Source organism: Thermobia domestica, chromosome 7, assembly GCF_964235325.1.
Source record: "Thermobia domestica chromosome 7, izTheDome1.hap1.1, whole genome shotgun sequence".
NCBI lineage: Eukaryota > Metazoa > Arthropoda > Insecta > Zygentoma > Lepismatidae > Thermobia > Thermobia domestica.
In genome coordinates, this window is record NC_137460.1 from 154,831,327 (window position 1) to 154,857,182 (window position 25,856).

The 25,856-nt window shown below is 35.8% G+C and overlaps 1 protein-coding gene across 4 annotated transcripts in view; it reads left to right on the forward strand.

Moving 5' to 3' along the window:
- The first annotated feature begins 212 nt into the window (after positions 1 to 212).
- HBS1 (translation elongation factor EF-1alpha (GTPase) HBS1) overlaps positions 213 to 25,856 on the forward strand; it is a 126,341-nt gene continuing 100,697 nt past the window's right edge. For 2 of the 4 annotated variants that reach the window (XM_081765459.1, XM_081765460.1), the window contains exons 1-3: positions 357 to 538; positions 14,062 to 14,130; positions 22,334 to 22,636. In XM_081765459.1, coding sequence (XP_081621585.1) covers positions 496 to 538; positions 14,062 to 14,130; positions 22,334 to 22,636 — 415 coding nt within the window. In that variant the 5' untranslated portion in view covers positions 357 to 495. Of the gene's footprint in view, positions 539 to 14,061; positions 14,131 to 22,333; positions 22,637 to 25,856 lie in introns of all 4 variants that reach the window. The other 2 variants (XM_081765461.1, XM_081765458.1) reach the window with 2 other exon arrangements.

Genomic DNA, 25,856 nt, shown 5'->3' on the forward strand with positions numbered 1-25,856 from the left:
AGAGCCATTTACGTGATTGGATGTGATACTTATCTAAGCATATTTTAAATATTGCTTTTTAAAAAATTATATATACATATGCTTATATATGTTTATATTTACTGTTGTAACTTTATGATTCAGTTATCGCAGAACTAGATTTGGACTTTATTGACGGTGTATATTAGATGGAATGGATTTAAATACGACTTTTGTACTGTCCTTGAAAAAGGAAGTAATACGCTATAAAAAGATTTAAATAATTATTAGTCAAAGTGATTCTAATATTTTTCTCTATAGTGAAGTTACAATAAAAAGAAATATTATTTTTTAAAATTCTATCATTATTGCCTTAAACGTTTTATTTTGTAAACAAACGTTTACTTGATAAGAGCTGTAGAGTTACACGACGAATGGTCAAGTATAGAATTTCTTCCAGATTTTTGTCATTTATGGCCTTATTTATTTTAGATCTTTGTGTTATTATAATGGTTACGTAAATAGCAGCCGTTAAAAATGTCGAGACACAGGAATGTTCGGCAAATGAATTATGACGAAGGTAAGACATTAATTCGGAAACATTGAAATGTCTGTTACAACACCTGGTTAGCCTGAGAGTGAAAGGTTAGTACTTGAAATACAACGATGCTTCGTTTAGAACAGAGTTCTGTCAACTCACTCGAAAGGCTTGGTGATTAAACAATCACTTTTAATTTTTTATCCTGTTTAGTAAGAAAGTCAATAGTACGTTATTAAACACGGTGATTATTTCCTGTAGAAGGAGCGTTGGTTAAAATGCCTATGGTTCCTATTTTAATACTGAAGGGTTTTGAGAGAAATAAGCAGTAGTCTGATTTGTGGATGTTATTTTCTTATATGCAAGAAAGCATAAGTTGAACTGGGAAGTTTAATTTACTTAGTTTAAAATAGAAAAGTAAACTAGTTGAGAGAAACAGTCTGAACTAGTATGTTGTTGAAGAACCGAACTAACGAAAAAGGGAGGGAAATTCGTGATCACGATTAGCATGGAGATTAGTAGAAAAACAATATTTGTTTTAAGATAATAAAACAGGATTTTTAATGTGCAAATAGGCTTAAGAATCTGGATGCCAACATTTGAAAAAATAATCCTGAATAATTTAACCTTTTCAGGACCAACGGCTCAAGGGGTGAGCCAGCAGTTTAAACCTCTGTAGCTCGGCCCCTAATTAACGTAGAGAGAGAATTTAGGTGTCTTATCTCTTCAGAAAGAATGAAACTTTCCAACAATGCATTTCATACAGCGGATTGGGAAGGGGGAGTATTTGAAGTTTTTAGTTCCCTCCCCCTCAGTGTTTTGGGGGAGGAACTTCCCCTTATGAGCTACAAACATAAAAAGTAGGGGTTAAATTCCAAAATTGGTCGTCCATTTGTTGCAAAATTTTGAAAATATACCGGGAAGAAATTGATAATTTTCTCGTTTATATGCTTGATGGCATTTATTCCGAAGTTGGGCGTCCGCTTTTGCCATGTTTTTTCGCTGTTATCTCCTTTCCTCATTTTCTGCAATTTGTTATTAGGTTCATTAATCCGTACTCTTCACAAACTTAAAAGATTTTGCTCGTTATCAACGTATTGCTTCACAAATATTAAAACTGTTAGTTCATTGCCCTTGTACATTCGCCATGTTGATAACATAAATGCTCGTTACTTTCCCACAATGCAACTGTTCGGTTACCTTGTGCCAAGTAGTTCCCTTCGCTCGCCGTATAGTCCCATGTTTATAACCGCTTATATACAACAAATAAACAGATTTTTCCAGACCCTTATATATTTTCAAGCACACAAACAAATTATCTATATCTTTCCTGTAAATTTTAAAAATTTTGCTGGAAACGGACGCCCAACTTTGGAACTTAACCCTGCTTGATAATATGTAAGAAGCGGAAGTTGTGTATTATTTTTTTTAGAAGCGGTTATAGGTATGGAACTATTTGGCAAGCGAAAGGAACTACTTGACGTAACATTACCACATGCTTGAATTGTGGGAAAGTAACGAGCATTTGTATTCTGAACATGGAAGTGTACAAAGACGTTCCATTTCGTATCCTTACGCAGAGCTGAGAAATTACATTCTATTAATTTGAACAAACTGATCCAAACGTCCTTAACCCAAAACTAACCCGACCCGACCCGACCCTTCCCTTACTTATCCCTACCCTATTCAATTATAGGCCTACCCTTTTAAAACAGTCCTAAAAATGGTTGATTTTCAAATTTCAGCCTGTTATTACGCCTTTTGTCGAAAACGAGGCGGACGACCAACTTCGGAGTAAATGTCAAAAGTTAGTATCAATAAAAATTAATGAACATGCTAACAATTGATACCCTGTATATGGCCATGGGGCGTACGAGGGGTATTGAATTTACTCTTTTTATCAGTGTATATTTTTTTTGTAATAAAAAAACATTGAAAATTGTGGGACGCGGGCAACTCTGTTATTTACCGTACGCCGAAGAAAAAATAATGTCATGTATGCCAGACATTCGGAACAGTCATATTAAAAAATGACAGGCGAAGAAGGCAAGCAGGAAAAATTCAGGCAAATTTTCCTTTTAGGCTAATCATTCACTTTCGATTCGTTCAATGATGCCGATTCCAAAAGAACAGATTAATGGGAACAGCTCCTTTAATGTTCTGAGGACATTTTTTTGGAATTGGGGGGGCAGAACTTTTTGCTTAAAATTCGTACTTTCTTGCTATATTTTCTGTATTTTTTGATGGTTTAGGTTAGGTTAGGCTACGATTTTTGGATGTGGGGGGCAGAATTCTTTGCTTAAAATTCATACTTTTTTCGTATGTTTTCTGTGTTTTTGATGGTTTAGGCTAGGTTAGGTTAGGTTATGTTATGTTGGTAATTACCCTTACATAACATCAACTCATTTCTCCTGTAACCGTGGTGTTTTTTTTACTTGATTGTGGCCTACCACTGCCAAAATTACCTCGTTTTGAGGAACCAGATACCGGTACTCCGAAACGGAATTGCGTTAGGAATCATGGTTAATCCTGCTGTACATCCTTCACTAATTATTTTAAATACAGTCTTTTGAAGCAGGGTTGGCAAAAACCATGGCTTTTATTGAAAAAACCATAAAACCCGTTTTTTTGGTTTAAACCAGTTTTTTTTTTTTTTTTTTTTGTTTTTTGTTTAAATAATTTGCTCTATGTATTTATATTACATATGGACAAAAATAAGTTTGTTTTGCCTTGCTGTTATTATGTAATGACAGGGTTATGCTGGAAGGGGTGTTATAAGCTTAAAGCGGGATCCAAACAGCTTCCCGGCTTACATCCAAGGGAAATTGTCCTCCATTTGGACTCGAAACCGGGACTAATTGGCCACAAATGCAATGAGTCTGCCGACTCACGAAGGACTCCTGATAAAAATACGTTGTACTGATCTTTACATACTTAATATAATTGTCAAGAATCATTTCAGGACAAAAAGATAAATAGTTGCACAAGTGAAACCATTATTCAGAATTACATATAAATGGGGAAACTCCCGCGTTAGCCATTGGAAAAATCTTGTTATTACTTTAAATGCAAAGCAAATCCTGAGGTATTAAATTCCAAATTTAGTATGTAGATGTCATTCAATAAAATTAAAACGAAGTCCAATCCAAACTAATGTTGGAAGCTACGTAGAGAGTCGATAGATTTTGCCAATGTCTATCAATACATTTAGGCAACCTTTGCTTCTTTATAATGCAACAAGCATTCAGGCAAGCAAAAAAAAAAAAAAAAAAGCTTCGTTTCATATGTTTAGGCTTAACATCTTTATGTAATACCGAGGTTATAAAGAAGACTTTCGCTTTAAAGTGACATCTAAACCGCTACTTGGTTTACACATGAAAGAAGGGTTATGGTTCGACCGAGAATTGAACATGGAGCACCTTGATTAAAAGGTGAAAAGGAGATAAAAGTAATGCAGATGATTTGATATGTGGAAACGTCACCATGAAGTTCACACGATTTAAAGCATTTTTCGTCTATCCCCGTTGTGATGTGTGATAGGGCAAACTTCGTGAGGATCAGAATGCAGTGTACTAAACAGACGGTGATAGTATAAAATGGGCGACCTCTTTAATTTCTAAAGAGGGCAAATTGTTGGTTATGTGGGGCGAACGTGAGAAAGTGGGAGGTGTGCTGGGTGTCGCCAGAAAAAATGTTGAAGGTGATGACAGGCTACAAGACTCACGGTAAAATCACATTGGCGAAGAACAGTAGTCAGTAGAAAACCCTCAGTGACAGGTTCCGACGAACATGAAAGCTGATTATTGGGTCATACCATATGAAATCAACACAAAAAAGCTCATTTTTCCCTCACATTTTCGGATTTTGGTGGCTTTTACGTCACATGAAGATATTATAACAAGATTGAAAAATACCAAATTTCAACGCTCTAGGTTGATTAGTTTTCGATATTTTATGGTTCGAAATTTCCAATTTTGGTAAAAAAAAATTGCATATATTAGTTTCTTTAATTTGATATATATCGACTCAATTAATTTACGTGCAAAGTCATTGTTTACACACACACACACACACATTAGTACACATACAATGTGGGTGTACTAATTTATTTTTGAAAGTTCAAATTCGAATTTCTCGAAAACGACAATTTTAAGTTTGTGAAAAATTCTTACATGTAAGTTAGGCCTTTATGAAGATACGGCCAAAATATAATTTTGGGATCGTGATAGAATCGTGAGATACAAATAATAGAAACGAATCGGCTAGAATTCTTCCACCAGAAACTCCCAGGCTGTCAAGGAAATCTACCAAAGTTATGACATTTCTGGGATTATGCCAGGCATAAAAGAATGTCTTTCAGTGAGAGACAGCAGTGGGAAGAAAGTTAAAATTTCTAAACCTCTTGTTTTGTGTAATTTACGGGAAATATAGCAGTTGTTTAAAGAGCAGTTTCCTTATAAGAACATATGGTTTTCTAAATTTGCAGAGCTTCGCCCAAAAAATGATGTTAGCTGAAACCAATGGAACGCACACTGTTTGTGTTTGTACCTGGGTTGGCTGGTTTAAACTTTTGTTTAAACCAGCTGTTTTTTTTTTTTTTTCTTTCTTCAAATTAACCAACTGGCTTAAACCAAACAACAAAAAATATTCGTAAAATTGTAAGTGTTTGTAAAATCTTGATGAACACACATTTGTGGGTTATCACGTTTCACTCCTGTATTTTATTCGTATTATATTCAGACGTAAATTCCCCATTCATTACTCAAAGAGATTATGCTACAAAAGCAACTTTTGTTCTTTTTATAAGTTTATTAATGTTTCTTTTGTGATTTTTTTGTAGTTTATTATTGTTATGCAATTGCAATCAAAGAAAAATTCTAAATGTTGTTTCGTTTTAATAATGTTTACTATTGAAAAAGTACATCGAAATGCCGTACCTTTTTTGGGCGGGGGGGGGGGGGGTCATACAAACCCCATGAGATTCATTTATTGAAATCAGAAGTGTATTTGGTATCTATCTATGTATAAATGGGTCAGAGCCAAAGTGGGCTCAAATAATTCGTATCTTTATTCACTTTTCTTACTGATATACAAAATAGATCGTATTTCTTTAACTTGAACTAATAAAAGTTGTAGAGAACTGACTTGGACTAAATTAGTTTTTCTGTACTCTGCAGTATTTTGAAATTGTCCATATGTAATTCTGCATAATGGCTTCACTTGTGCAACTGTTCATCTTTTTGTCCTTCTGAAATGGCTCTTGACAATTATATTAACAAATATGTAAAGATCAGTACAACGTATTTTTATCAGAAGTCCTTCGTGAGTGAGTCGGCAGACGTATCGCATTTGTGGCCAATTAGTCCCGGTTTCGAGTTCAAATAGAGGACAATTTTCTCGGATGTAAGCCGAGAAACGGTTTGGATTCCGCTTTAAGCTTATGAGACTCCTTCCAGCATAACCCGGTTGTTGTATAATAACACCAAGGCGAAACAAACTTATTTCTGTTCGTATGTTATATAAATACATAGAGCAAATTATGTAGCCCCCCAAAAAAAGGTTTAAACCCCCCGCAAAAAAAAAAAAAACTTTTTTTTTTTCAATAGAAACCATGGTTTTTACCAACCCTGGTTTGTACGACACACCAGAACGTGAAGTTAACGTTAGAAAATCCCAAGCTACAAACTCTTATTAATGGTTCCGTAATAACTTACAAGGACTGTCTATACCTCATGACGTGTAAACCTGTGTGAGGATTGTTCTATAGGAACTTGCTCTTCTTGCCTAGAAACTGACGGCATCAAAACTGCTTGAAGACGTCCTAGAGGAAAACTTAATCGAAACTGTGACTTTTCGTCAATGGTTGTTTGTTGATATATGTACACATCAGAAACTCTTCAGAAGCCATCATCAGAATTTATTGAGCTATTTTGTCAAAAAACTAAATATCTTCTTTATCATGACTTCATAGCAAAGCAACAGCGTTTATTTTTCAACCATCTTAAACGAAAAATTTCTAAAAGTGAATTTGTTATTGTTTGTAACTTCGCGGAAAATTATGACTTTGTTGTACAAGATGAGGCACAATCATTTCACTGGAATACCAACCAAGCTACAGTCCACCCGTTCGTCATTTATCACCGAAAAGGTGACAAAAATGACCACTACAACTTAGTTATAATATCTGACTGCCTTGAGCACAATACTGTTGTATTCTACTCTTTTCAGAAGAAGCTTGTGGAATTCCTTCGAAGCAAAGATAATAATCCTCCTGAGAAAATTTTCTACTTTTTGGATGGTTCAGCTTCACAGTATAAAAACCGTAAGAACTTTCTAAACTTCACCAACAAGACTTCGGAATACAGGCTGAGTGGCACTTTTTCGCCACAGCCCATGATAAAGGCCCATGCGATGGTATAAGAGGCACAGTGAAGAGACTGGCAAGAAAAGCAAGCCTCTAGCTCCCATTCTCAGATCAAATAATGGAACCATTACAACTTTATGATTGAGCAAAGAAGTGTGTCTCAGGGATCGAGTTCATATTTATTACTCACTCAGAATATGGCGCGACTGATGAATTTCTTAAAAAATGGTTCGAAGATATTCACGGAATTCCAGGGACACGAAGATTCCATGCCTTTGTTTCCCGTGATAAACGTATGCAGTGACTAAGCCCTTCTCCTTTTCTTCAATATCCAGCATACACCAGCTACTGACATCCAGAACGCTTCCATTAAGTAAAATTCATGGATAAGTGACTAAATTACGAAGGAAATTGGTGGCTCGGACATGTCGTCACTACTAATCAAGATGATGGCCAGATGAAGGTAACATTTTTGCATTCTGCTGGACCATCACCTTCATTATTTTATCCAAGTAAGGTGGAGTATTGTGGGTTCAGTCACGAGACTTTCTATGCAAAGTGAGCCCAGTAACCTACTGGTCGTGTGTACCGTATTCCTGAAGATAACGTCAAAAGAACTACCAGAGCTTTCTAGAAATACACCTCTTCAAAAGACATTAACTAGAGCAGACATGTACAAGTTGGAACAGAGGGTGGGCCAATCACAAATGCTTTACTAGTGTTGAGGGCCGTACGAGACAATGTATCGCATTTTCACAAAAAATTGAATAGCCAAAATGAAGAAAATTGTTTATTGTACGGAGCTATAACGGTAACCGAAATATTTACTTATTGAAGAAACGCAGAAAATTGTATTTACTTTCTATTTTAATGGGAAACTTGATCCTTCATGTTTTGAACTAGTCTCTCAGTGTTCGGTGGTAAGTTGGATGTTCCAACATAGGATATTTTTAAAGTGGACATCAATTATCCAGGAAAATTTCAATTCAGGTCAAGAGGTTACGTAAAAAATTCATTTTCAATAACTGATCAGACGGGCCGGATGAAAGAGTTCAGTGGGCCGCAACTGACCCGAGGGCCAGCTGTTGCACATGGCTGAGCTAGAGTCTCTGCTTGTAGATGCGCTATACTTGAGTAGTTTGGATGATTGCCAAATGTTACAGCGCAAGGAAAGTTCAGTGAACACTATGCAAATCATGTAAGACATTTTTCTTGATTCACACAATTTCCTTCGAAGTCTATATCTCTCGATCCCATAACGATCCCAAAATTATATTTTGACCGTATCTTTATAAAGGTCTAAACTACATATATATATTTTTACAACTTTAAAATTGCCCTTTTTCGAGAAACCCGAATTCGGTACATTAATTAGGAGCCGAGATATATCAAATTAAAAAAAGGTAATACATGTAATTTTTTGACCAGAATTAGAAATTTCGAAAACTAATCAACCTAGAAGGCTGAAATTTGGCATTTTCCTATCTTGCTATGATATCTTCATGTGACGTAAAAAACATTAAAATCATCAGTATAAAAGGATCAGTATAAAACGATGTGTTGAGTTGATATGGAATGACTCTATTAGAACTGTCGTGCGACTGTGGTGCAAGTAACGAAAGATCTCAAGCACCACCCCCCTACAGCCTGTGTAAACAATCACAGTCCGCCGCGACTTACGTAACATGGACATATTGACTCGGGTTGCACGGGCAGACCGCTCATAAACCATCACGCTTTAACACGACTACAATGGGCCCGCGAATATGCAATCTGGACTGCTGATGACTGATAATGTGTAATATGATGGGGTGATGCATTGTTCATGTTATTTCAAATCAGAAGGTGTGATTGTGTGTGTGGCAGAAGCCCTAAAAAGCGTATGATCTGCAGTGTCTCCCACAGTTTCCCAACCGTGAAACATAGCAGCGGCTGTGTAGTGTTGTGGGTCACAATGTCCTGTTTTTTAGCGTGTCTTGTGCTGCTGATACTTATCAGTCGGGTCTATGATTATGTCTCCATTTTTAGATCATCATGTGTATCCTGTGGTCCAGATGCCGATTGAGGGCAATGACACCATTTTCTAGGATGCTAATGCACTCATTCACATAGCTGGAGCTATTGTTGCGGCGTAGTCTGAGGAAGATCGGGATGAAGTTGAACACCACCTCTGGTCCGACCAATCCCCGGACCATAATTGAACATCAGTGGTCTATTTTGGAGACCCGAATCCGTCGCAGATTTTCTCATCCCATTTTCTCTCACGGAACCGAGTGAGCACTGTAAGCGGAATGGTGTAATATTTAATTTATTAGCATTCACGATCTCTACAACTTCATTCTAAGTCACATCAAAACTGTTTTTAGGGGAAAGGGTGGTCCAATAGAATATTAATCTTGTAAGTTTGCACTTTTTTCAGCTGTTTCCATTAAATTGATAAATATCTGTATGTTTGACAAGTTTCCTCTGAGAATTTGAAACATCACATCCGAAGTACATATAATTTTTAATAAGTGATTTGTATTGTTTTAAGCGTACCATTTTTTAAATGAGAATGTAATTGACGCGTGGTATTCAATAATTAAACTGACTTCCCTATAAATGCGTAGTGTTGTGTAGTGTTTATATTAATATATAATTTCTGGGTAAGGCAATTCAATTACGTTTTTGTTCCTATATTTTTTAGTAATCTATTGTGTTTTGCGATGTCTCAAGGTAGAAGCGCGTCATCAACTTGAAGTGACATTGAGGGCATGGTGGTTCAGTGGTAGAGCGCTTATCTCTGGTGCGTCCAGTCCCTGGTTCGATCCCCGGCCAAGTAAGTTTGTGGTGGAAAACATCGTGCTCTGGGTTTTCTTGGGGTACTCCGTTTCATTCCACCAATTCTTCCATCATCATTCACTTGCTTTAATCATCGTCTCCCTTGGCCTGACAGACATAGCGTGGGTCGTTGAACTCAGAGATTTTTTTGAAGGCAACATTGGTTGACTTTGTACATTTCCAACCACAAGATGTCTCATCATTCATTGAAAGAATGAACATTTTGTATCAAGTGCAAAAAGCCTGATTGAAATACAGACAAATGAAACTTAGATATTAATTGGAGTACTGTGATCATAAATTATATTAATAAAAAGTATCACAGTTAATCACATATCATTTATTCTCATGAAGATACATTTACATATTGTTTTACAATAAAACAGATTTTATCTACACCTAACGAAAAATTTCCAATACTTGCTTGGAAATTATACATTTATATCAATCTACTTAGAAATCACTTTATAGCAATTCAGAGTTGTACGTGTTTAGTTTTGAATGTTAAATTATTTTAACGATACTCTCGAGTGTTTGATCCAATCGGTCTATTGCATATAGTAGTGCTTTTTGTGGAAGACATTTATATGAGTTGTAGGTACGTCAAATAATGTAAACTGTACACTTTTATGGGGGGCCGCGGTGGCTCAGTGGTAGAGCGTTCACCTCTGGTGCTTGGGGTCCCGGGTTCGATCCCCGCCCCCGCCAAGTGAACTTTGTGGTGGACAAACACCGTGTGCGTGGGTTTTCTCGGGGTTCTCCCGTTTCCTCCCACTTTCTTCATTCCACCATTTCATTCATTTCTCATAATCACCGTCTCCTTTAGCCTAACCGGCATAACCGTGGGACGTAAAACTCAAAGATTTCATTTCATTTTTTTTTTATACACTTTTATGCAAGTTTGGCGGTTAATATAGAACAGTGTAAACATTCCACTGTGTGTTGCAAACAATAGTCGTATATTCTCTAATTGACAAGAAACTAGAAATTTTAGAAATTTACAATATAAAAACAAAAGAATCGGTTCTGATTGATTTGGAGATCAGCGCCCCTTTCAGCAATGACACGTAAACCTACATATTAGCGTGGGATCCGAACTACATAAGCTCTCACTGGGTATCGGATCCGGGTTTCCCAAATAAAAACAAGACTGGTATGCAAATAAAAGCAACAAGATTGCCTGAAGATGGGGAAACGCTTCTGTCTCAAACTATCGCAGAAGAAAATGTACAAATTTCTGAAAATATAGTAACAAAGATAATTTTAAAAATCATGAATATGTATTTCTTCTGTCATTAGCTAATTATAAGTATTCTCCGGTGTTATTTATCTGTTTTCTCACGCAGCTTCAACCTCGATGATAGACGTCACTCTCAGTAGGAAAGCTTTTACTTGGATTTTGTTTATGCCTAGGTATAGTGGCCAATTATTTTCCCTTTCGTTTAATTTTACCTTCCGTTTATTGAATATATAACAATAAACATACTTTGTGATACAAAAGTACATATATGTTAATAATAATAATAATAATAATAATAAACAATAAACTTAACTATTGTGGCTCAGAAATGTTCTGAAACTGATATTTCATTTATTACCACACTGTAGTCGTCTTTGGATTTATAACTAGTAAAGGAAAGGAAAGCTAAGCTCTGTCTTTCTTTTTTTTTTGCGGGAGTGGAGGGAGTATCCTTGATTTACCTTTCTAAGCGTACAAAATGAATACAAGTGTAATTTAAATAAACTTACAAATTGGCGAAGTGCTTCAGTGATATATGAATAGTTGCTATATTTCAGATTGCTATATATATATATATATACGACAGAATAGTGCTGCTTTCTTTATCAGGTAGAAAAGATTGTAGAGACACCTGGTGATTCCTTTAATTCTTCATTCTCCCAATATTCTGTCTACGTAACGCACAGAATATTGTTTAAAAAAATACCTACACATGTAAACATTCTGACTTCAAACTGGTACTATTCAATATTTTCATGTCGATATGGTGATAATTTCAGTATGTTATCTAATAATGATGATAATGAAGTATTCAGAATCTGACCTTACTGTTCGTAATTCTCGAATTTGAAGAAATTTGTTCACAAACACACTTCCAAGTTATTTATGCTTCCGTATTTAAAGATTAAAAAAAAAAAAAAAAATCCATTTTTGAGTAACATAAGACGGGGTTACTTTGCACATCAGGGATTACTTTGCACAAAATATGAAAAGAATTTCACAGTCCTCTGTCGGCAGAACCATGAATAGAAAAGAGGAAGTTTCAGCTGGCACCGTAAGATAGAGCATCTAACTGTATTTTGGGTATAATGTTGGTGGTTAACATCAATTCTAATGACCGGGAGGGTTCATTGTTGTAGAGGTTTGGAAAGCAGTCACTGTAAAGGCCGCCAAAATTTGAAAGATATCACGTATATTTTCCGTCAAAGTTAAATCAGTTTCTTAGAATATTACTGTATAATGAGGCTTTGATGCAGTAGTTGAAATCGAAATGTGAAACGTTTTAAAGTCATAAAAAAGTAAAAGTGGGAGAAGGCAGTTTCAGCCTCTACTCGGGTTACTTTGCACCGGTTCAGAATACCGCTTAGATAGGAAATTATTACTACTGGAACCTTCTGCATTCGAAATTTAGGTAAATTTTCTATTTAGGAAGATATCGGAATGAATTTCTTGTTGGAAAATAAATTATGAACAGTGGCGGATCCAGAAAAGTAGTTTGAAAAAGGCTTCACTCACAAAGACTTCGTTTTTTTTAGAAATCACTAGACTTTTCTTTTTTTTTGGGGGGGGGGGTATCTTGCAGCTCATACGCATAGGAATGACTAAAACATTAGATTTTTTAAAACAGAAATCATGCAATTTGGGTGAGTTTCAGCCTGAAAATCTCAAATTCTGTAAATCTCCCACTAATAACGGTGGGGATGATATTCTTGGACATAAGTAATAAGCAAGGCAAATCAATTTACGGGGATTTTTTTTTTTTTCTCTTCCTGAGTTGCCATTTCTGTGGGACATGTGCTAAACTATAAGAATGCGGTTCCTGTGCCAGTACCAGAAAATACACTATTTTCTTTAAAAATATCGATAATTCAAACTAAGTACCGATACCGGTACCATCATTCTAATATCAATATTTGTAGACTGCATGCAGAAAGTAAAATATATAAATACTGAAGGGAAAACATTGCACAGAAACGTTATGTTCATATGTTGAACATACTTTTTTGTATGTTGTGCAAAGTAACCCCAACTATGGGGTTACTTTGCACCAAAGTTTATATTTCAATAACATATTTCAATAAAAAGTTATAGTGAATGTTTACTAATGAACTTGCACTAATGTTTTCCTTATATATATCTAGCTATTATATTTTTAAAATACAGTGTTCTGAATCATTACGTTTGTAAGTTAAATGCGATTTTCTTAGAAATGGATTAAATCTTGTGCAAAGTAACTCCATGTTACGGTACACTTAACGGCTAAATTTTGTAGACATCTACAGCATTAAATAACAATACGGGAAGTTTTGGAAAAGATTGAGATCTTGTGTTTTAATATATATATAAATAATGCAAAAACAAAAGCATGTTTCTATATCTGCACATAGTAAATAAATTCTTTTCAGCAAAGTGGTTCTTTGTGACCGCATCACTGCTTCCTTCTTTTGGATTTATAATTACTAAAAAGGGCAAATGAAAGCAGAAGGATCTTACAACGTTCTCTTCTGTAATTAAATCTTCTGTGTATCAGAAATTAGCTACGATTTGATATTGGAGGAGTCAGTCAGTTTTCTTTACATCACATTCCACATAGGTGCGAATCGAATTAAAAATTTAGTGAAAAAAAAAAGTACAGGATTGAGCAAAAAACTGAACGCAAATCTTCTACTTACCGTGTGCTAACCAATATGCTACAACTCTACATTCCTGAATAGCCACACACCTTTGACTGCTGAGGTTCGTATTCATATTTTTAGATCTCATGGACTGCACCACAACTTCTGTTGTGCTTGAATATTCCATTGTCTATTAATTAACATCAATGATGTTGAATTCTATATTGTATGAGAAAACTGGAAAAATCAATGAGTATTCCGTATTTTTTCTTTTTCCTTTTTTTTTTTTTTTTTTAATTCTTGGAAAAATTGTGTTGGTTAATTTAATTTTAGGGTATTTTATTTCGTTGCAGTTTCATGTTGAATTCTATACAGCTATACATGCAGCTTCGAACGTAAGCAAAATATCGTAAAGCCCCTGAATGTTATATCTAAAAGATTTCGCTGATGAAACCTAGCTTGCATCGAAATATAAGATCGTACTTTTATTGTATTTATTTATTTATTTATTTATTTTTAATTGCAGAATGTGATGGATACGATGATGTGTACGGACATTCAGTGGAAGATGACTATTGTATATCACCAAGTGTTGGTAAGTTTATATAATTTTGCAAGATTTTTAGAATCATTCCTTCTGAGTTAGTTGTGAACATAAATATTCTTATATATATATGAACGTGTAATTTTACTTCAGAAATTGTCTTTTTTGAAGATTTATATTTTGTATTGCAGATACGAAGGTAAGTCCAGTTAAATTCAGACAGGCAAAGAAAAAAAAATCTTACCTTGATAGTTTCAGATGCAGGGTTGATATGTTTAAAACAAGTGTTTAAAACATGTTTAAAACGAGGGCTGTTGTTTTATTCAGTTTGTTTTAAACGTTTTAAACAAATTGTTTTAAACGTGTTTTTTTATGCTGGTTGGACATGTTTAAAACAACTAAAATATCAGATTGAAGAAGCTAATTTAATTTTCTAACAAACAACCCATCCTCCGCAGGATTTGTGCATGGAGTAAATTACAAGCAGAGTTATAACAGCAATTATATAACAGCAATTACTGAACGAAATTCTGCACATCAGTGTGCGTATAACTAAACCAACAGAAATTCAAGTGAAGTATTTGAACATTTCTTAATTTCCAAGAATAACGGGGGTTAAACACACTATACACTATTCTAAGATCCAAATTCACAAATTCAAAGCTTGGGTATTTTTTGATCACTATCATTTCCATAATAATGAACAGTTCTCACATCATAAGCTAGAAAAAATGCTCTGACAAATACAATACAACTCATAGAAAAGATCAGTGACTAGCCTACAAGGAGCAAATGACACTTTAACTAAACAGTTTTCAAGATACATCTCTATCTGCAACATGGGTAGCTTATAATAATTAATGTCTACGGCATAAAAACACAGTTAACTCTAGACACCCGCCAGGGATTTTAACAAAATGGTAGACTCTCACGTTCGGGGCTCTGGTGACCCCCCTAATTGTCACAGAGTCATAAGTAATACACCATTGGAAAGCTTATAGACCACAAATTCCAACGAGGTAACATTCGCGAAATTCCCGCCGTATTCGTAGAAAAAGAACAGACATAAAAAATCATTATAAATATGAAAATATTGACTTTGCGGGACCCTGGCAACCCTTGCAGTCACCCTACGCTGACAAAATGATGCTAATGTGTAGGCCACATACTTGTGACAATAATATAAGAAATTTTAGCCATTGCTGCCATTGCGTAATGAATTCGTTTTATGTGGGAAATATTAAAAAAAAAAAAAAAATGCACAGAAAATCATTCATTGAATTAGGCGGGTATTCCTCCCCTCCCCCACTATAGCACCACGTCCATATGGAAATCATTTTTGTTGCACACATCATGTATACGAACAAGAATTATGCTTCTAGACCGCTTCAGTGAAATATATCTTGTGTAATATGGGACCATCCCGAAAATAAATGTAAATTAACCAAATTTGACCCCCTCTTCCTCTATAAACAACAAGTACACATACAGGTTACTATCATGTAGGGGACTACTTCATTGCTTCACATACCAATTTTTATGGATGTACCACAAAGGGGGAGGAATACCCGCCAAAACCTGATGAAAAATTAAAAAAACGAACTTCATCCTCCCTCTCTCTCTCGGTAAAAAAACAAAGTACAAAGTAAAAGTACTTTGTTTTAAACGTTAAAAACTTTTTTTTTTTTTTCAACCCTGCTCAGATGTTATTGAATTTAACGAATGTTAAAATTCAGGACAAAGTAAGAAACCCGCATTCGGTTTTGTTTTGTTTAAAAATTTCTTTAGCCGATATACAAGCCGTTTATCACATGCATATTTCAGCAAAATACCAAAATAAAATAAATACCAAAATAAATCTCTGGAACGGTTCAAGATGGTCTCATAAGTGGGTCCATCCTTTTACTTCAGAAACTTTGTGAAAAATACATTTATATATATATTTATTTATTTATTGTTTGTTTGTTTGTTTTATGATCTTTCGAGTTAACAAAATTCAACGGAATGTTGCCAGAAGAGGAGGGCCTCAGATTTTTTTTTTAAAAAAAACTAATATATCTGAAAGATTTTACAAAACTAAACATTTTGATAAACCTCCTCCAAAAATCCATAAACATTTTGATAAACCTCCATCCTCTATCGAAAATAATGAATAATCAGATTTCTTTATTTGACCTAGAAATTAAATTTTAGCCTACCTTTCGTTATAGGATTAAAATAAAGCAGAAACTCGTATTCCTTTAATATGAGGGAAACAACATTTTAAGATAACAGAACTTGATAAGGGGAGTCACTAGAAGGTAAATTCGCGGGGGAGGGGACAACTAAAATAATATAAACAGGGATTGAGTATTATCCGCTTGAAGGATCTTGGTAAAACATAGTTCTGGTATTAATGACTCACTATGTTACCTCTGTCTAGTCACTAGTCACATTTTTACGTTTCAGAGAAAATTGTAATGATAAATCTAAGCATAACGTGAATGAATCGATTGGGGGTACTATTCTTTTGCGCCGGAAGCATCACTACAGGCCATTCCGTGTGAAATCAACACAAGGTTTCAGGTTGATCCGTATAGCTTGCAGCGAGATTTTATATTCTGATTGCTATCACTATTGTGTAGAACAAGCGGAAAGGTCAAATTGATTTGTGAATTAGTTTCGAAATCAGAAGCCCCCGAAATTCTCAAAAATTTACCAGAAATTGCGTGAGTGACTTTTGTTCTATTGGCATTTGTTGCTCAGGTAAAGGACTTAGGACTATAGCTAAAGTGCCATTTTAAAGCTTATAAAAGGAGCTTTCAGACAGTGTATAAAGCTATAAAAGTGTTTACTAGTGTTGTAATTCTTCCTGCTTGTTGTAGTTGTATCCCTGTGGCTCTTCAAACAATAAAATCACCGTCTAAGATATAAGAAGTTAATAATCGTAATTTTGGAAAAAAACTTGCATTTTTGACTTCATAAAAAATTAAGGAAAAGGATATCAGACTTCAAAATTCATACATATGCTCTAGAAACGTGTAAAGCAAGGATGTTTATACTGAAACTGATATTTCTACTTTTCACAGTGAAATTGTGGTGCTAAGATTGAAATTTTCTAAGTTTCAGAGCTTGAATTTGGAGCTACTTTTACGGTGTTAATGTGTAAAATGGGAATATATATAGGAAACTTAAAAATGGTCATGCAACCACCATTGGTGACTTGACAGATTTGACCCTTCTTCAAGGAAAATTATATTGGCTTATGTTGAAAAAAAAATATTTAGTTTAAACCATGGTTTGAAATTCCTTGGCTTAATCCTGCTAACTCTTGGTAAATATCAGATTGTTATGTGTGAAATGTCGAAACTAGTAGTAAAATGTCAAACAGTAAGTTGGTGGAAAGGATCTTCCAGTAATCAAAATAAGCACGATTAGATGCTTTACATTTCACCCAGTGAAACGTTAGAGCGTGTATGACACTTTCGTAGGAAATCTATGTTCAGGACTACAAGGTGCCAGCAGCTTCATTGATGCACCTTTTCTCAGGAGAAAAAAAAAGTTCCAAATGCTTAAATTCATGGTAAGTTGGCAAGAAGTCTGGTGAACACGCGGATTTGTGAGTGATAGAGCAGGTTGTGTAACTTTTGCACCGTTGTTATTACCACATAGAGCTTAGTGTTGTTGGTTGATTTGAAGTTCAGTGTCGCGTTCTTCACGGTTAATGTGGGATCAAAACCACTTAGGCTCTCACTGGGAATCGAACCCAGGTCTCCTGCGTTGGAGTAGAGATTCGATTTCCAGTGGGAGCTTTATCTGAAGTTGATATTTTATAGCTTCGCAAAGAACATTATTGTGAAGCTATAAAATCGATTTCTCTTGACTAATAAAAGCTGCTACATTCGTAATTTTTGATGCATTTCATTCAGCTAGGTCCAGTAGGTCTCAACATTCAATGTCTAACCAATTTTGAAGAACGAATAATAAACAATATTAGCACCATCCCATCAGTTACCAGTATCGTCTTCGGATGAAGCTCGGCTTCAGTATGTGTTTTGGAGCTTTATCAGCATCTAACAGTTGTATAGAATGGCGACGATGATTTATTGTACATTAAATATATACCAATAATACCCATTTTTCGTCAGATGCCTTTACTCTATGCAAGAATGGAACATGGCGGTCCTGAGAGAGCAGAGAAAGACATACTACCAGGTGACACTTCATGTGTTGTTCAGTGAGCTCATAGGGGTAGCCATTTATCCAATATCTTTTCTTTTCTATGTTCTTGGAAGTGCCGGGAAACTGAAATAATATATTTCCAATGTTACTGTTTGGCTCTTACAGTTCGGTAAGTTCCAGACTCGTAGTATTTGCAGCCTAATGGTGTTGATGACTGCTGATGCATGTTTACACGATTATCTTTAAAGGATCGTGTCGCCGATCGGAATTTTTTGAACCAGCATTGTATATCTAAATGCTCTGTTGATGTTCCTGGCTTCGTTTACTGTGTTGTTAAATTTAAGGGCCTAAAAGGAAAGTAAACGTCCCTATTGTGTATATATGATCAGCATTCAGCTGATTCCTTTCTTACGTTTAGGTTTGTATTGTATCCATTATTTTCCAATACATTACAACCATCTAGCGGGGTTTGGGAATGTTCATGTTTTGTACTTAATCTGTATGCGAGATGTGAGAAACTAATTCTCAGAACTGGTTCATAGTGTTGTTTGTATAGTGTTTTTTTTTTTTTTTTTTTTTTTTTTTTTTACATAAAAAATTTGTATATATTTTAACTAATGCATGCGTAAATCTCAAGGTTGTTTGTTAAATGACTATGTGCCACATGAGGCAAAGGTATCTTGTAACTTGAAAACGACAATTGTAGTAAATTAGTGAATGATTATAATTTAATGGAGGCGTTAGCAGTGAGGCTGTTTTTCTTCGTCACGATAAAGTCAGTGGTCGACATAAACTGCACATTAAAAATTCACAATTAAACTTGTTTTTAAGAAAGTGTAGTTCAAATCAAAGTGCTAGAAAGTAAGACATTAAAACAGGATGGACAATTGTAAGTTAATAAACAGATATCGTAAAAGTAATAACTATTAATTGATTAAAGATAACTTGGAAACAGCGTTAGATGTGTGTGTGTGATTTTAAAGAAAGCGATGTCACGTGACACCCTTATTAAAAAGTGTGGATCTGAATCCAAGATGGCCCCCATGATTGTACTATACAGAAATGGGATTATATATCAATTACTCTTTTCCAAGATGTGGTGTCACTCCCTGTAGCTTATAAATTTACAAGATACCTTTGCCTCATTTTGCATGTTGTAAATGCATTGAAAATTTTGTTACTTGGATCACCATTCAATATTATTCAGCTGAGCTATTTTTCTGAGTGGTTACCTTGGTTTGATATGGAAACATTTTACGGAGTGAGACTGAAAAAAACTTGGCGAAAAATAAGGACCATCGTAGACTCTGGGATAAAGATGAGCAACCGAGAGACATAGTGCACTAATTGTGGGAGGGTTTTTGGCTAGAATTGATTATTGGATTAGATTATCTTCGTACATAGTATTCAGTGATTTCTGGCTAATCTCAAGATTTAAGTACGGCGCTGATAAGACCAGTGTTCATACCACTGATATCGAACGCTTGTGATATAAGAAACTCAGTATTTCAGAAAAAATACTTCGAAGTCTTATTTCCAGAAAAAGGAACATACCATAAAGCAGTGTATAGATATAAAAGAGAACAACTGCTAAAGCAAGAATAGCCAGTAAGTTCTCTATGCATGCATTTCGTTGATATATACCGAGAATTAAATTGTTACATCTCGTTTGACCTAGTCATGAAAATAATATGCATTAGTTTTATTCGTTCTTTTTATCGTAAATAATGTTTAAATAATTTATTTGTTTATATTTTAAAAATAATTTCTGATGATTCTTGTTATATGTATACGTGTTGTAAATGGAAAATGAAAACCTAAAGAAAGCAACATAGAAACACTGTATTTACGTGGATTACTGAGCGCTGTGCACACGGTATTCAACAGCGTCTCACTCGGCGCGATAGACAGTAGCGGTAGCGAAACAAGCCGTAGCAGCAATGGATAACGTACCAAAGCAAGAGCGAGTGTACCTAGCATCGTACTATTCATAAAATTGGGAGTAAGCGGAGGAGATATACCAGAGCGGTAGGCGCGTTGAGTTCTTGCAGTTAAGCAATTAACAAAGTTTCAGCGAGGGGTTATCGTGTGCCGACAGATGACCTGGTGGTCGTTTTCAATACGTTGCACAGAAGGTATCAGTTTTCTTTCTTTCTTTTTTTCAAAGGGAGCGGTATAAACATGCACGCCTGGAGCGACACTTTAGATGAACTGCCATTTTAGACGAACATGCATAACGACCGCATCACAGATTAGGACTAATTGTGCGCCAGAAGTGGCTACTAGGATCATGTTCAACCGTGTGCTGTTCTCACACCTCCGTGCAGCACACAGGTCAGAAAATAAGCAGTTAAAGGAAAAATGACATTGTGTTTGGTGATGAGGGTTGATTGAGTGAGCGGCACGTACAAATGTATGCGGCAACGACACACACGTTCAACGCCAAGCATAATGTCCATCCTCTTTGACCTTAAAATAATATGCCATCCATTATTAGTATTGGATATCTGTGGATGACTTCATCATTCAATGGAAGTCGTAGTCTATACTGTCTGATGTTCATACCGGAAACGGTTGCCCAGAGCAGTGTATATACATCTTATTCTGTTGCGATTCTTGCATGTTGGTTTTTTAATAGCAGGGCTCATAGCGAGTCACTTTTTTAACTAAAAGTTCTTATTTTCAAATTGGTCACTAAAGTTAATTTTTTTTTTCCAAATTTGTCACTAAAAGTTACATTTTTGGGAGTTAAAATGACTTTTTCGTGTGATTTATGTTTTGTATTGGCAGTTTTCTAAGAAAAATATTATAAAAATAAATGGAAAAAGGCAGAACTTCGTTGCTCATTACTCTTCTAAAAGCTTCAGTACTTGCTGCCACATGTGAAACAGCCAGCTTTATTCTCACTTCAGCCTTCTATTCTTTCTAAAGCACAGTGGATGGTTGGTGGATGCTTGAGCTCGCAAGGTGGGGTTTAGAACCCTTCTGTGTCTATTCTTTCTTCTATCATAATAATCTTTTAGTTTTCTCTCGTAAAAGTTAACGCTCCGCTCATCATTGTGTGTGTGTATTTGTGTGGTTCATCATGTTCGTTTTGTGTTATGCTTCTTGTACGTTCTTCTTACGAGTAGATGGTGAATTTGAATATTTCATGGCTTTGAGAACTCTCAATGCTAAGTTAAATATAATGTCTGGAATGAAGAAATTCAGAAATAAACCAGAACTTGTTCCATTTACTCAGAAGCTTCTTACATCTGCTAAGTCTGCTTACCGTAACTACAAAGCATACTTAGATAACCTAAGAAAGGAGGAAGCTCAAAAAGAAGAAGTAAAGAAGAAACGATGAAGCAAAATAACAAACAGAGAGGTGATAGAGAAATTGACAAAGGAAAAAAGGGGCATGATGAGATTTTGGTCACTTTTTCGTGTGCTTTAGGTCACTTTTCAACTATTTACAAGAGACCAGACCACTATGAGCCCTGTAATAGAATAATGGCTACTTGTATTATCCGGTACATTGTCTGAGGTGTGCGTTAACTTTTGGCTTGAACAATTACCAGACCTATACTTAATTGAGCATGTGTGAGAGTTGATTGGATGGCATATGCTCACAACTCCAGCTACGGAGCTGGATGAACTGCACCATCAGGTGGAAGGACCGTGGCCAGGAATAACTCGGTATCATCACGACCCCCTTTCATGCGAAAGTGCATATGTACATGGCAGTTGGAGGAAGGTACATGACGTAAAACGTGGTACTTTGTCATACCGTGTACATTCTCTCTACAGTAGGACTTTGTTCGCATGATCATCTACAGGATACAACCTATCGAATGTGTGTATAAAATGCATTTATATAGATCCGGTTTTCGGGGTATTAAATTTCTATCAATTTATATAGCAGCGGAGGCACAACCAGTAAAGTGTCTACTTCCTGGAAATACGAAGGGTGGTTTGTTGATTACATAATTTGTACTGAAGTTGAGTAAATGTGGAGTCTTACCTACAGACTGCTTGTAGACGCGTTGGCCTCTCCCAAATAGGGGACTACTTAACGCATTATGTATCTTATATGTATTTTTTTTTTTTTCAGCTGCACAGTTTATGTATGACCGAAGTAAGCAGCCTCAGATGTCTGCTTTCTTCAGCGAAGAGGATGAAATTGTAGAAGAAGAAGAAGAATCTAATGATAAGGCTGATCTCCAGAGGCAGAGCTCTTCACATAGGCAGCATGCTTTGAGTGATTTAGACGAAGCTCGACTCCAGTCATGCATAGAAGAAATTCATAATGTTATTGGTGATACTGTACCAGAAAACGTTCTTGTGGACATCGTTCTTAGAAACGACTTTGATATTCAGAGGTCTTTGGATGCAATTTTAAGCAGATCGGGGGAAGGTAAGTCAATAACAAGTTTTCATTTCGTTAATGCTGCCTTGTTCAATGCAATGTCAGGTCCTTGCAATTGAGGTTTTAACATTTTTTGCAAGCTTATTTACTTAAATTATAGTTTCTTGGAGCAGTTGTCTTACCTCGTCTGCTCCCTCTGGCTTCTTCATATAGTTTCGTAAGATATGCGCTGCAGGGTATTACCAAACGCTATCGAATCTGAAACTTTTTTTTTCCCCTTCTTTGTACGGTGAAACCTGTCTTGAGGACCGTTGGTTTTGCAGATATGTGATCAAGTTAAGCATATGACTAAGATAACACCTTTTATTATTTTTTAATACCGTTCGAGTATTAGCCGTGTTAGATTATGTTGAGAGTAACGTAATTTACTGTGGGTCATTCTATGTGAAATCAACCAAGCCCAAAACCTCGTGGTGTCAGATTTCAATGAAATTTGGTGTACATGTAGGCCCGTATGAAATATGATCATGCACCAAATTTTAGCCCTGTACCCCCTGTAGTTTCAGAGTACAAGATGGTAAAAAATTGACAAATTAGATGTTTTTTGTAGAACCTTGTTAGCTTCAATTGGTCATATCTCCCGTAAATATTGAGCTAAATAGAAAAATAATATACCATTTTGAAGAGGAAAAGAATAGGCTATAAGATATGTCAGAAACATGTATTTGAAAATCAAATATTTTTCGGGAAATCCCGAGAAAATTTTGGATCAGTGATATCTCAGAAAGTGCCTAATTGATTTCCTTGAAATTGGGTACAAGGCAGCCCCATATATCCGTCATAAGTGTGCCAAATGTCAACTTGGGCCAAGAATGGGCCTGGAGTCTACAATGATTTTCGTATGACCATGTCGGGAGAGAGACCTGGGGTGCCAATGTGGCAACTTGCCAATTTGTCAGTACTGGTGAAGTAAGGTGATATTTAGCTATTACTGACCTGCTAGAAGTGATCAATTGTCAGTGGTGCCTGTGTTGAAGCAGTGACTGGCTTCTTCCATCTCCTTGTTGCTGAGCGCGTATGTAGGGCTAGTTGCAGTATGGGATCAACAAGAGAGATGATATCACAAGCAGGTAGTGAGAGCACATGTGGTATATCTGGATATACAAAGAAAGGTGCTGATTCATAAGATCTTTCCTGTTTCATGTGTCTCGTCGATTTAAGATCACAAGCAAGCCACCAGAAACCACCATGCAAGTAACAAAGCCCCTGATTCTAGCAATGGAAATGCCAGCTTGTGAGCCATCTGCTGAAATTACTAACTCTTCCTTAAAGTCTGATTTAGAAGAATATTGCCTTATTGCGACCTTTCTTTGAGACACAGGAACTACAGAGTGAAATTTAGGGGTTCCAAGAATCTGTCGAGCTGCATCGAATCTTTCCTTTAGGAAGGTGGCTTCCTCTTCATGTTCCCCCTGTGTGCAGTACACATACACCATTTTAGAATCCTTGCTGTTATTCGTGGCACAGTTGTACAATTGGCGTGAAGTCATGATCTGATTTGTGTACGGTGTTCGGGTGAGGTTACAAAGAAATGCCATTCACATGCCACACCATAGTCGTGCATACAGATGTTTCTTGTACTGAGATGCAGCTTCATCAGAGAAGTAATACATTTTTGACACATTGGGAAACTTGTCTTTCAGAGTTTGAATATGTTTTTTCTATAAAATGAAATGTTCCAAAGATCCCCACAGGATTACTAAATTACAGATTGCACTAGAAATAATAATAATAATAATAATAATAATGCTAGGTCATGAGAAATTGGCAAGTTGTCACATTGGCATCCCAGTATTTCTCCCGACATGGTCACACGAAAATCATTGTAGACTCCAGACCGATTCTTGACCCAGGTTGACATTTGGCGCGCTTATGCCGGACATATGGGGCTACCTTGGTACCCAATTTCAAGGAAATCAATTGGGCACTTTCTGAGATATCACTGATCCAAACTTTTCCCGGAAAATATTTGATTTTCAGATAAATGTTTTTGACATATCTCATAGCTTATTCTTTCCTCTTCAAAATGGTATATTACTTTTCTCTGTAGCTCAATTCTTTCGGGAGATACGACCAATTAAGATTCTACAAGAAACATAAAATTTGTCCTTTTTCTTTTTTTCTTTTTTTTTTTTTTTCCCAACTTTACTCTGAAACTATAGGGGGTATAGGGCTAAAAATTGGTGCATGATCGTCTCTCATATGGGCCTACATGTACACCAAGTTTCATCAAATTCTGAGACTACGAGGTTCTTTTCCAGAAAATTTGGTTGATTTAACATGGAATGGCTCCTGTAAAAATAACATAGTATATTCGTATTTAAAGTCGGTTCCGTACAATCTAATAGGCAATGGAAATAAATTTCCTATTTGTTTAATGTTTGCCACCTCATGAGGGAACATGAAGTCACTGACCTGACTGTTGAAATAAGTTTAGAATAATACAAATCTTAATTTTTTAATCCAACACCGTCGCTTGGTGTCATTAACCCATAGGTGTCAGATTTAAATATCCTGTTGTAATCATACGAATCAAATTTAAATGCCCTAGAGGAATTTTCGCTGCACGAATTTTTTTTTAAATCATAAAAAAATAAGCAAAAAACTTCCGATTTTTTGAGTTTGTCATTTGACTCTCTACGCTTCACGAATTGCGGTCATCAAATAAATCGCGCGACTACAGCTCAGACCATAGCCACCAGGAAATGGCCTACCAAATATAGTTTCCAAAAGTATTTCCTATATTTACATATTCGTTGTTATATATAATGGAAATTGAAACTCTTTGTAATATGGTAGAGAATACATTCCATAAGTTGGCAACACTGTGCAAAATATTTCTTCAGCATTTCTCATCTGAAAGACATTATTCTGGGTTTCATATACAATGGTTGTTTCTTATTCTGATAACTACTCTTATAGTAAAATCGCTCGAACCGTCCCCAGGCGGCTACAAAGGAAGCGGAACACAATTGAGGGAAACCGCGTGATTCTTTGTTACATGGGAGGAATAATTCAACATGTCCTTCCAGTTGAGGATGGCCTGCCAGTTGACTTGCTGAAAAAGAAAGCGATGGTGCAATTTTCACCCTCTTGCTTACTGATTCTTCAGTAGTGTTCGCAGAAAGAAATTTATCTAGTTTTTTCGTTACTTTTTTTTTCATTGCATCCTCCTGCCGTCTCTAGCGTGAAGGGTATAATTCAGGGA